Source organism: Arachis duranensis, chromosome 5 (genome assembly GCF_000817695.3).
Source record: "Arachis duranensis cultivar V14167 chromosome 5, aradu.V14167.gnm2.J7QH, whole genome shotgun sequence".
NCBI classification, from domain to species: domain Eukaryota; kingdom Viridiplantae; phylum Streptophyta; class Magnoliopsida; order Fabales; family Fabaceae; genus Arachis; species Arachis duranensis.
This window is the reverse complement of record NC_029776.3, coordinates 27,564,601-27,578,116: the sequence shown is the minus strand read 5'-3', so window position 1 is coordinate 27,578,116 and position 13,516 is coordinate 27,564,601. Positions and strand designations below refer to the sequence as shown.

Genomic DNA, 13,516 nt, shown 5'->3' with positions numbered 1-13,516 from the left:
CTCTTATCTTTTTTAATTTTATTTTATAATTTTTTTATTAAGGATAATTTGGACCAGAATTTTAAAATTTAAGTAAAAACAGATAATTTTAAATTTAGGGACAAATTTGTATGAAAAAAAGTTAAAAACGAATAAAATTTTTAGTTTAAATCTTAGAGACCAAAGTCATACTTAATCTTTATATTTGTTATTTTGAACGTTTATAATTTTTTTTGGAAATATCTATAACTTTTAATTTTACTCAATTTTATCTATGATGTTTTTAAGACTATTCCTAAATATTAGTTCCATCTAAAATTTTAGAGATAAAATTAAAAACGTTCGACAATAATTTTGACACAAACAAAAAATATACAAATAAAATTAAATAAAATTAAAAAATTATTAAAATTAAAAACAAAAGACACACTTTACTCATAAAATTTTACCTTTTTAACCCTTTAACTGGTTGCACTTTCACTTTGTAGTTAGAATTTAGAACTTGAGGCACAACTTGTACGTCAGTTCAAATGTAGCTATCAGGTCAGCTTCTCCCTTCGACCTGCGCACTACCAACCATGCGTACTCTACCACTACCTTTCCTTTCCAAAATTCTTTTCGGAATAAATAAGCAACCATTTTAATTTCAATTTTAATTTTTTTTATTTTAAAATAATAATAATAAGTAAATAGTCAAATTCGTTTCTAAAAAATCACTCATTTCTAAATTGGTTATCGAAAAAAATTTTTAGTCAAATTTATCTTTCAAAAATTTTAAATTAATCACATTAGTCTTTTCGTGATTTTTTTATTGATAGTGTCAAAATTTCCTAATGTATAGCATATTAAGTAACACTACAACACATATCTAAAAATATTAATTGACTATTAACATAATAAATTTTTTAAATTAGATCAAATTAAATTTTAATTGAGGAGAGAACTTAAGATATTAGAATCCCATAATTTAGAATTGATTTGATTTACTTTCATAAACTTATCATGTTAGTCGCTAATAAAATTTTTAGATGATATTAAATTAAATATTCTAAATAAAATATAAATATTATTTTAATTAAATTGTTAATTAAATTGTCTACAAATTTATCCAATTTCTTAAATCTTGAATATAAATATTGGATAATAGAATGATACACCAAATTAGTTTTTCAGGTTTTTTTACTGATAAATTTCCTTGATTTTTTTACAAATATGTCTTTAACATTTTAGAATATTAAATAATTAGTTTTTTATCTCGAATTTAAAAATAAATGAATAATTAATTTATTTATTTATTAAGAACTAACTAAATATTATATAAAACAAGGAGCGAATTGAACATTTTTTGGTAAAATATTAATTTTATTCAAACAAAAACTTATTGATAGCCAATTTGAGAAATTACTAAGGGACCATTAACAAGGAATTATTAATAAAAGATAGTTTATAATGTTTGATTCAAATTTTAATTTAATTTTTAATATTTTATTTTTATCTTAAAAAATTTTAAATGGATTCAATGTGGTCCTAGTTTAATAGAGTAAGTGATGTTGATGTTAATAACGTTATTATTAAATTATATCTTTTGCAGCGTGTTAGAAAAATATAACCAAAACTTTCTGAAAGATCCCGAATCTTAATAATCAATCATCAACGGTTCAAAATTAAAGAAACAATTTTACATTGATGATTTTTAATAGATTAATTTTATTTATATATTAAAATTAAATTATATTAGCTTTTTAATATGCTAATTGTTTATGTCAAATTTAATAGTAGGATAATATTAAATTCGTTTAAAATTTGTCAGGATTGACATAAAATGTTTAAATTTTTTGAGATTAAAATAAAACGTTTAAAATATTAGAGATCAAATTAAAACTTATCCCAAATATTATGAACTAAAATAATCTTTACTCTAAAAGATACCAACTATATTAAAATTATTTAAAGAAGAACTATTCAAATAAAATTTAAGAAGAATGATCAAAATTTTATATTGGGTAGACAATTATCTCTTTAATCAATCACTTAATTTATAACAAAAAAATATATATTTAATATTTGATTATTTTTATTGTATTTATAAATTTTTTTAAAATTTATTTACCTTAATAATTTTATCATATATTTTAAGAGTAGATATTAATTATGTTAGACATTTCCAATCTGGTTTGTGAAATGCTTATTTGCTATTTAGGTAATTTCGAACATTTGATCGGGAATATTATCAACTGACTAAAGCTAATGATCCGATTATATTTAATCTATAAAAATGTTATTTGTATATTAAAATCAGACACTAAAATCAATTACTAATGTATTTGTATATAAACATATGTGTGATTTAATTTATTTTTAATATATATTTATATTTTAATATATATTTTTATACTGATTTTGGTGACTAATTTTAATATACATGACATTATTCATTAATCTAATAGACTTAAAACTTGAAAAACCTTAGGGTTTACTCTTACAAAAAATGGATATTATTATTTCTTTGAAATAATGATGATCTTTGGTTGATAAATAGTATTTGATTAAATCTTTTTTAATAATTTTAGTTTAAATGGTCGCTTTTAATAATAAAAATCTTTTGTAGTAATTTTCTAAAAAAAATATCATGACCAATGAAGGAGAATTATATAGTTGCTGAATTAGTTTGATCTCCATTAAACACTGGGAAAAGTTAAATAAATAAATAATTCTAAATGAAAGAATTATAATGTTAAAAAAGTTTTTTGAAGTGAGAAAAAAAATCTCAAACCAAACTGATCAAATCAAGGACATAGAGAGTATTTTTTTTCAATTATTAAAGATAAAGAGAGTACATATTACATAATATATTAGTATATCCTCTTCCTTGGTGTTTAAAAATAATAATAATAATAATAATAATAATAATAATAATAATAAGTATTAAGGTAAAGAGAGTATATAGTATATTATTAAGGATAAAGAGAGTACATAGTGTATTAGTATATTAGTCCAATTGTAATAAATATAAAAAAAATAAGATTATACAATAACTAAATCAAATAACATAAATAGATTAATAATTTATTTTAATAATTTTTTTTAATTTTGAAAAAGAATTGATGTAGTCTTTTATTTATATATTATCGTAAAAAACTTGTTTATATAATTTTTGTTAGAGAAAAAAATAAATAGATTATTAATCTTTTGGTCTATAAATATTTTTGTCTATGACTATTTAAAAATATTTGTAAGTCTCTCACTTTTTTAAGTCTTTTTCCTTTAAAACTACGTCGTTTTATGTGACGGCCTGTTCTCAGACCCGTTTTCTCACTCTCCAACCCGTTTTCCCACTCCCCACCGGTTTGCTCCAGTTCCTTTACCTCTCCGGCAATCACTTCACCAGCCAGATTCCAGTCGTCATGGCGGGCGGTCTCTGCTCTATGCTTGTCGAACTCGATCTCTCGTCCAACAACCTCACGGGTCCAGTTCCCGACGAGTTCACGTCGTGCTCGTCTCTCGTCTCATTCGATAGATCGTCTAACAAATTCATTGGTGAGTTATCGATTGAGATTTTCGTGAAAATAGAGGGGGTTGAGGGAGCTAAACTTTCTGTTGGGTTCAACCAGTTCGAAGGATTGCTCCCAGAGTCATTGACGGAGATTGGATCTGAGTTCTATTTCGTCCACTCTTAGCAACTGTTCCAACCTAGTGGAATTGGATTTGACCTTTAACTACCCGCTTTGAGGTCATTCTTCAACCTCTGTGACTTTATCATACGGTTGAACTAACTTATCGGTGAAATTTTCCAGGAGTTAGATAATATAAGGACGCTGTAGAATTTAATCCTCGACTTCAATGAGTTAACAGGAAGCATCCCTGTCGGTTTAAGCAACTACAAACAGTTGAATTGGATTTTCCTTTGGAACAACAGTCTCACAGGGGAGATTCTTCTATTTATCCTTTTCTTTTTTATCGGAAAGCTTTTGAATTTGGCGATCTTGAAGCTTAGCAACAATTCATTTTCCAGCAGCATTCTGTCGGAGTTGGGCAATCGCCACAGCTTGATTTGGTTGCATCTCAACACCAATAAACTGATCGAAACAATCTCGCCCGATTTTTTCAAGTAATTTGGGACGATTGCAGTAAATTTATCTTAGGATGAATTTTAGCTTGAAATAGTAGTTTTGAAAACAAATTTTTTTTTCTCTTATGCCACTTGTGCACCTGTAACCCTAGCTCATTAGAATGGGAGATTTTTTTGTTGGGTCTGATAGAGGCATTTGTACGAAAAAATTAATCCATCAAACTTTTAAGGAGCTGAGTCACTTAAAAAATATTTTTAAATGATTAGAAAAAAATATCCGTAAAACAAAAAATTAAGAATCTATTTATTTTTTTTTATCGAAAACAATTTTTTAATTGTCATGTATATTACTTGTTCAAAAAATATTGACAATCACATCTAAATAGAAAGAAAAAACTTTAGAAAAAATGTTTAACCATAATTATAGAATATATATAATTTTTGTTAAAGTAAAGAGAGTACATGGTGTATTATTAAGGATAAAGAGAGTACATAGTATATTAGTATATATTCACTGGATCGTTCTTTCTTTTATGTTGGAGCAGTTCTTGACTTGGGAGAAGAAATTCTGCAAAAAAAATTTAACATAAATAATATTTTTTCTTGCTCATTTTTTATATAAATTATATTTAATTTATTTTTTATGTAATTTTATAATATTTAGTTTTTGTAATAAATAAACATACATATTTAGTTCCAATTTTGTTATGGATTAAACTCTTTACTATATTAGCTTATTCTAATGCGGTTTTGAAAATATTAGTATCTTTATTCTTTTAGTTGGTGGATTTAATTTTGTATTGAGTATTGATTCAATTTTTGTGTTTGTTATTATTGTGTCTTTATCTTATTTTCACTTTAATTTAGTCCTGAATTTATTTATTTGCTTGTTTTAGAAACATTATTTATATTTAATGTTTGGTTTTTTGTAGTTTATTTTCTATTCTGTAATTAGAAGTCAGTTTGTTTTTTTATTTGTTATTTTATTTAATGTGTGCGAATGGTGATGTTAAATTTGATATAAATTATCTTGTATATTGACAGAAGGCAAGATACAATCCACTGGTAAGAGGCCTATAATTCAAAGATTTAAAAAAATTTTGTCCGAAAGTCAAATATATGTGATAAAGCCTTTTCTTTTTCTATTGTTCCAAATTAAGGATCATATAGGGTCACTAAGTATTAGTTCAAATCTTTGATTTCATAGTTTAAGTTAACTATTACATGTAAATAGAATTTTATCTCTGTAGTTACATTACTGCTTAATAATAGAATTTTTTCTTATATTTTGATTTTGATTCCAAATAATTATTTGTACGGTTGTTAAGCGTATAATTATATTACTCATATCACTTTTTCTTAAACCATTAAAATTATTGTTTTACCTGTTTTATTTTGAGAAATGATTCATTATGATTGATGATTATTTGAAAATTTAATATGGTTGAAAATTAACAAAGAAAAACAAGAGTAGTTTTGGACTGGTAGTGCCCTTAAAAATTCATACTTTTTAAATCTTAATGCAGAATTAGATTAAACTTGTTACGAGGCTATTAGAAATTTGTATTTCTAACACAAAAAAATGCATTCTTGATTTTTTGGGATTGTTGCTGATGGATTGAAAAAAAATTAGAAGTACATTTGGAACTATTTTTAGAATACTATCTTTTTATTTTTCAAATGGTATATTAAAAATAGATTATATATATTTTGTGCATTCCAACATTTGTGGAGTATTCATCCAAACGTTACTTTCACAACATTTATAAATAAAGAATAAAGAGTATTTATCCATTTTGGTCTTAAAGAATTTTGGACCAGACACTTTAGTCCCCAACTAAAATTAATTACTCGATTGATCCTTAATAATTAACTCTGTTAGTCACTTAGGTCCTTTACTCCGTCAATTCTAACGGAAGACAAAATAGTCCCTTACAACTCTAACAGGGAGACAAAATGATCCATGATCTCTTCTGTTTGGAAACGACATTATTCTCTCCCAATTTTCATCATATCTCGCATAATACTAGCAGTCTAACACTGTAACTTCAAATTACACAATGCACACTCTGCAACTTCAACGTTCACAAGAAGAAAAATTCTCAATTTGTTCTCAATCAATTCATACTCAGGAAACTAATGACTATGTCTCTCAAGTACCTGTCATCTTTGATAGATCCCATGAATCTATACAATAAGTCGGATTTGTTAAGACCCATCATTATCGTCGCCATCTTCCTCCTCCACTGCCCTATCATCTCCATACCCACATTGTCCACCACTCCGATTGCTTCCTTCAACTTTTTCTTCAAACTAATATTTAGTAATCGCTTCAGTTCTCATATGAGCGGCAACGGCAACATTGCTCGTTGTACTGATAGTTTGGATATGAGGTGGAAACAGTCTGTCAATTTGGACTTGGGAAAGAAGGAATAAAGCATTCGGGATCCATTTCAAATGAGAATTTACATATGATGTCGAAGGAGAATATCTTTTCATGATGTCCTCATGTCCAACAATCTATATTACTTGCCAGAGAGTGGAGAAAAGTGTGCCCTTGGATAGTTGTGGAACTTGGTCTTGAAGATGTGGTGGACATTGTCGGGGTTGGAGGTGATGCTGTTATCGAGGACGTGGAAGTGGATGCTTCTGGTGGGTGAAGTGCAGAGGAGATGGGTGTGGTCTATGACATGTTGAGGTAGATGCGACACGCAGTTACATAATGGCTTGATCTCGGAACTGAAGAGGAGGAAGGAAAAAATGGAAAAGAAGACTGTGAAGGTGAAAAAGGAGAGTATGAATGTTAAGGTTATGCGAGATATGATGAAAATCGGGGAAGAATAGTGTCGTTTTCGAACAAATGAGTGATGTATTATTTTGTCCCTTGTTAGAGTTGTTAGGGATCATTTTATTTCTGGTTAGAGTTGTTAGGGACTATTTTGTCTTCCGTTAGAGTTGACGGAGTTAAGGACCTAAATGGCTGACGGAATTAATTGTTAAGGACTAAGCGAGTAATTAATTTTAGTTGGGAACTAAAATGTCTGGTCCGAAATTTTTTGAGGACCAAAATGGTAAATACTCAAGAATAAAAGAGAAAGCAAAAACGAAAAAAATAAAAGGTAAAGCAAAAAATAAGTGTGGTTCTCTCTCTCATCTAAGTTAATATTCAGATTAAAAGGTAGTGGGTTAAAAAATTTATAGAAACAAGTTGAAGTTGGACAAAAGAAACCTTACATTTTTATCTATATTTGTTTCTTTTATCTTGAAAAATAATAAGTTTGATGAGAAATTTTAGATATTTATTTATTTTTCTTTTATTTTCAATAAGTAAATAAACAAAAATTAAAGACCAAAATAATAATTTTTTCAAATCTTTAAGTTCTTCATCTTTTTATGCACTGAATCCTCTCTTTTTTATAGATTCCTTATTAGCATTGAAAAATGACAATTTATATTTTATAAAATAATTTTTTTAACTAAAAATAAATTATTTTAACACGATAAATAAAAAATTGTTTATATACATATATTATATTAATTATGATTTTTTTATGTTTATTTTTTTAACTATGTTATTTATATTTTTAAATTATATTTGTTATCATATTTACGAGGTTGAACAAAATATAATGGAGTATAAAACAGAATTTCTTTAGCTAATTCTAAGAAGTGCTATGGTATGTTGATATTTAAAGTAAATATTTTAAAAAATAAAAATAGAAAGAATGAATATAAATTTAGTATTTATTAAATTTTTTTATAAATTATGAAAAATTAAAAAATATTTATATATTTTAAATAATAATAAAATAAATAAATTTTTTATTTTTAATTAAAAAATTAAACAAAAATATACTTCTACTAATATATAAAATGACAATCTAAGATGACTCAAGAAAAGAAAGTTGAAACAAGAAATAAAAAACGCACGGGTCTTCTGCTATTGCTAGTATTGGTATATACTCGAGAGTGGATCCTCCATTTAATTAAAATTGGATAATATGCCGTGTTTAATTTAATAATTTATTATTTTTTAATTTATTTTTGATCTCACTTATCAATTTTTTCTTTCTTTTTTATTTTCTTTTCTCTCTCTCTCTCTCTCTCTCTCTCTCTCAGCTGTGGGAAGTTCCAGGTTGGAGGGGTCCATGGGGTTTCTGGATCTCATCACCACAATTTCGAAACTCTCCTTCAACCTCCTCCTTTTTCTTCAATGACTCCCCCGCCACCACTACCTCCACCACCATTCTCACCACCATTGCACGGCGCCAAAACCTGACAGCTTCTTCCTCGAACACCAAGGTAGCCAGGTAGTGGAGGAACCTCATTTCTAGGGTTTGCTATAGTAAGAAGCAGAAGACGAAACGACGCCGTTTGACTGAAAGTATTAGGAAGAAGTATGCCGGGGCATCGGTCCAAGTCGTCGGAGAAGCACGCCGACGGCGGCGGCGCCAAGCCACTCCGGCGGGACCCATACGAGGTCCTCGGCGTCTCCCGCAACTCCACCGATCAGGAAATCAAAACCGCTTACCGCAAAATGGCTCTCAAGTAAAGTCCCCTACCTCACTCTGCTTCTCCAACTAGCTTCGTATTTATTTATTTGTTTATTCAAAAATGTTCAATATTTATACTATTTCGTTTGATGTAGTTTGGATTTATAATTTTATATGCATTTTTTAAAAAATATTTTACAGGATTTTATGTATTTATTTGACATTTGAAATTTGAAATTTGAAATTTGAAATTTGAAATTAGTTTCAGCATGTTAGTACTAATATCCTTTCGACCGAAGTAATATGTTGTTGAATCTGGGATCCATGTGTTGGGAAATGAACTTCTTCACTTTTTGAATGATGTTTGATAGAAGACTGGTTTTGTTTTAATTCTCAGAGTCTCTGAGAGACTTAAGACAAAATAGAACTATGTGAAGACAGTGATTCAGCAGAGGACACGTAGTCAAGGCTAGTATTCGTTTGAGCAACGGCTTGCCGAATCTTCTACTTTGATTTTTCAAAGTCTAGGTGAAATCAATATTCGCGAGGGTGGTCTTGTTTATTTTGCTTCTTGAAGATTTGACTCAAGATCAAATATGTTTTCATTTTAGTATCGATCATTGTTGGTGGTAGTCTTTTTAACTAATATAGTGTGTTTGTGGAATTTGGTGAATAGAAGGTTGTTCTATAATCGCTAAAATATCCGTGTGCTAGAATCAAATTAAGATGATATATATTGACCTGGGAAAAAAAAAGAGAAATGGCTGGTAAAGATCATAGAATACAACATTGGGAAACGTTATCTGTTATAGGGGGAACCTTTTGTGGCAAATCTTTGCATAGTTGATTTTCAAGCCTAGATAATAGAGGAGGGTTGTGTTAGGCAATTGATAGTCAGCATAAGACTTCGTCAAATCTCCATGGCATGAAACTTGTTTATTGATCATCTAGATAAGCCCAAAATATCATTGCAAAGGTGATGTTGAATTGCTAATCTCTGCCCATGATGTCTGATTGTTTTTCATGCATTGGATATGAGCTGGATGGTTTTCAAAAAACTTACTTCCCGGAGATGTCTTGAATTAAATAATAAATCATGCCCTTTCTTGGCCACCTGATTTCTTGAATTCCCTATTTCATCGTCTTTTTAGATGAAAAGGATTGATTATTAAATTAACTGGTTAAATTTATTTCATTTCAGATATCATCCTGACAAGAATGCTAATGATCCTAAGGCAGCTGATATGTTCAAAGAGGTTACCTTTTCATACAATATATTGTCAGATCCTGACAAGCGTCGTCAGTTCGACACAGCTGGTTTTGAGGTGACCCTCATTTTTTCAAATTATTAACCATTAAGCCTTTTGGAATTAGGAGGATAATTGATTCTTGAAATTTATTTTGCAAAAAAGAGTTTAAATTTCGATCTTGATTAAATCATGCTACTCACCCCCCACCTGTAAATCTGTTGATTCTCTTTTCATTTTTATTTTTTGCTCGAATCTTTTAGCATGCATCATATGTGATTGAATATTTCATGTTTGTGCATAGGCTGTTGAATCGGATAACCAAGAGTTGGAGTTGGACCTTTCAAGTTTGGGTGCTGTGAATACAATGTTTGCTGCACTTTTTAGGTATCCTTTTCTTTAATCCTTCTTTTCCCATCTTTGGTTTTCCCGAATCTCCATTACCTGAATTCCATTATGCATAATATTAATGTTCTACATACATAACAGTAAACTCGGTGTGCCAATTAAGACAACTGTATCAGCAACTGTTTTGGAAGAGGCCCTCAATGGTGTAGTGACCATTCGTCCACTTCCATTGGGACAGTTTATTTCTAGAAGGGTGAGCTGCTTCTTTAATCAGTTCATACCTTCATGGATCCCTTTATAGTCATATTTTTTGAAAAGAACTTTTTTCCTTTGTTTTGTTTGGTGTCTTCATCTGAAGGTTGAGAAGCAATGTGCACATTTCTATTCAGTTACAATAACAGAAGAGGAAGCACAAGCTGGATTTGTTTGTCGAGTGCACTCATCAGACAAAAGCAAGTTCAAGGTCAAACCTTACATCTGCTATTTATATCTATAAGCATAACAATGAGGATTGCATGCACATGCTTGTTCAACCTACTAATGTTCGGTTTTCCATTCTTGCTTAATTGAGACTGAGTTTTTCACTACTATGTAAACAATATGATTTCCAAGAGGGTCATTTTTTATGTTAGAGGGGGTCAGGAATAACAAATTCAAGGTTCTTGCTAATAAATCCTTCATGCAGGATGTCTGTTTAACAATAATCACTCCCCATATTTGAGCAGTTTCATATATATATGCTAAACTGATAAAGTGCTGCTCTATCCTCCCCACATGTACTCGAGTAAACCTGCCACCCTCTCTCTCTCTCTCTCTCTCTCTCTCTCTCTCTCTCTCTCATTTATTTCTAGGGAATCTGAGGCTAGAACTTTATCAAAACAATTCTGCATCTTCTGACTTCTGTACAAAATAATGATGTAACTAATCCTAGGCGTTGTTATGTTTTTCTTCATGTTGTATTTGCAGTTTCAAATATCTACCTTTTCCATATGCATTGTAAAACATTGATTTGCTTTATTTTTAATATGTTTCATTAATGTTCATTTTATAATGGTATTTGTTCATTGGTTTTCTACAGTTGCTATATTTTGATCAAGAAGAAAATGGTGGATTAAGTCTTGCTCTCCAGGTATTTACTTTATTGTTGTCCCTGTGTGGGTGAGAGAGAACATAAGATAATATAATTTCTCTAAGGAGTTAAATATATCTGATGTATTTTGGTTATCTGATGATAAGTCATAAAGTTTCGTGTAATTTTTCTGTATGTACTTTTACTTCTTTGGCTTCTGAACGCTTTATGACATTACTGATTATTGTTATAGGAAGACTGCGCAAAAACAGGGAAAGTTACCTCTGCTGGAATGTTTTTTCTTGGGTTTCCTGTTTATCGATTGGATCAGACCATGAACTCAGTGAGTTGCAACTGTAAACAGACATCGTAGGAACTATCTTTTGTATTAATTTAAATTTGGATGAATCGGTATGTAATAATTTCTTTACAGATATCTGCTGCAAAGGATCCAGATACATCATTTTTCAGAAAGCTTGAAGGGTTTCAACCCTGTGAATTGACAGAACTGAAGGCTGGTACCCATGTGTTTGCAGTTTATGGTAATTGTGCTGATTGTCATGCTTTTTTATTGTAATTATGATCTTTTGAACTTTACTTACATCCTATTAATTCCTTTAAGGTGACAACTTTTTCAAAAGTGCAAACTATACAATAGAAGCTCTATGCGCTGCACCATTTAGTGAAGAAAAGGAAAATTTAAGAAACATTGAAGCTCAAATTTTGTCTAAAAGGGCAGAGATATCAAAGTTTGAGACAGAGTACCGAGAGGTGTGTAATATGGCATGAGCATTCCTTATTCTTATAAAGTTCTAATTACGTGCTTTTTATCAACCCTCACTCTTGGATCTTCATAGGTTCTGGCGCAGTTCACAGAGATGACAAGTAGATATGCAAATGAAATGCAAGAAGTGAGTTTTTCTTTTCTAAATTTCTATATGTTTTATCTCCCTTGTCCAACCCTCTTCTCCTTTCTAATGGAAGCCACTCAACTTGTGCCATTAATTCTTGTGCAGATTGATGAACTATTAAAACAACGAAATGAAATACATGCAGCGTACACTGTTGCTCCTTTGAAACGGAGTTCAAGTAAGAGTCGGAATAAAAGTTCTTCCAATGAGGCGAAAGAAGAGGGCCAGACAAAAGAGAAGAGGAATACAAGAGAACGACCAAAGAAGAAGAGATGGTACAACATCCACTTAAGAGTTGATAAGAGAAAGGCTTGCTAGGGTGAGAATTGGAGAATTAACAAATTCTTTTATCACTCATATATTGTTAAATAATGGAATATATTTTATAATTTACCTGTCAACTCTAAATGCCACGGTCAAAGCTATTATTGGTGGGGATCTACACTGGTTTGATTGTCTAGCACATGCCCAAGCTATGATGGAGGCTTTGCTTAAGCGCCAACCAGGTTTCATTATGTATGTAACTCAGGCATGTTAAGGATGACAACTACTCATTGTTTTTGTATAATCCCCTTTGCCCTTTTCCCTTTAAAATTTGTTCTCAGCAGCTGAATAGCTCTATCTTATGATTTTGCACTTGTAAATTGTTTGATTTATTATTGATGAAGCATGATCAACGCTCTACATGGGTTGTAATTTTGGTTAGTAAGTAATGGCAAAGCTTTGGTGCATAGAGCCAGGGCAATTTCAAGTATAGTTGTAGTTGGGTTAAAATTAAATCCAATTAGTTAAGTCTATACCTCCTTGTTTGTCAACCCTGAGTCGCTTTTGTATTATCACATATTAGTGTTTGGCTTTTCTTGTGTATGTACTATGTTCATGTCTATTCCTGTCTACAGCCTGCTCTCTGATTCCTTGTATATATTTAATAGAGGCATTCGATTCCTTTAGGTATTTGTTCCGTGAGGCCTTCGAAGTGTTGTAGTTATAGCTGTTGTCTTCTAATTTACGTTGTCTGTCTCAGGACAAATTATAGCTAAAATGGAAGGGCAATGGTGCTTGTCAAAATCTTGTTTAATGTTGCGAGAAAAACAAGTGTGGAGAAATGTCAATGTAACTATGCTGGAGCTGAGTTCGCTATTTACTAAAATTGCAACTATGATGACAATCGGACAATGTGTAAATGAAGACATTAATAATAATAATATTTTATTTTGAACGTTCCTTTCTCAACAAATTGGTTTATTGTAATCTATACTAATATCAAAAACATAAATGCTCTATAATCAAGTTAATTATCTAAATAAGTTTAACCAAGTTTTTATAACCTAATTTATATCCACGCACCACTATCTCTAATTGCCTTTTGAATAAAAGCGCCACTTATATAACTGCGTTTT

At 29.9% G+C, this 13,516-nt stretch overlaps 1 protein-coding gene across 1 annotated transcript; it reads left to right on the top strand.

Moving 5' to 3' along the window:
- Positions 1-8,108: 8,108 nt before the first annotated feature.
- LOC107488940 (chaperone protein dnaJ 16) lies at positions 8,109-12,870 on the top strand. Its single transcript, XM_016109723.3, has 11 exons — positions 8,109-8,596; positions 9,743-9,866; positions 10,093-10,175; positions 10,278-10,389; positions 10,495-10,599; positions 11,215-11,265; positions 11,459-11,548; positions 11,639-11,747; positions 11,828-11,976; positions 12,063-12,116; positions 12,222-12,870. Exons 1-11 carry the CDS (start codon positions 8,448-8,450, stop codon positions 12,432-12,434), a joined length of 1,239 nt encoding a protein of 412 aa, XP_015965209.1. The 5' UTR covers positions 8,109-8,447; the 3' UTR covers positions 12,435-12,870.
- The last annotated feature ends 646 nt before the right edge of the window (positions 12,871-13,516 follow it).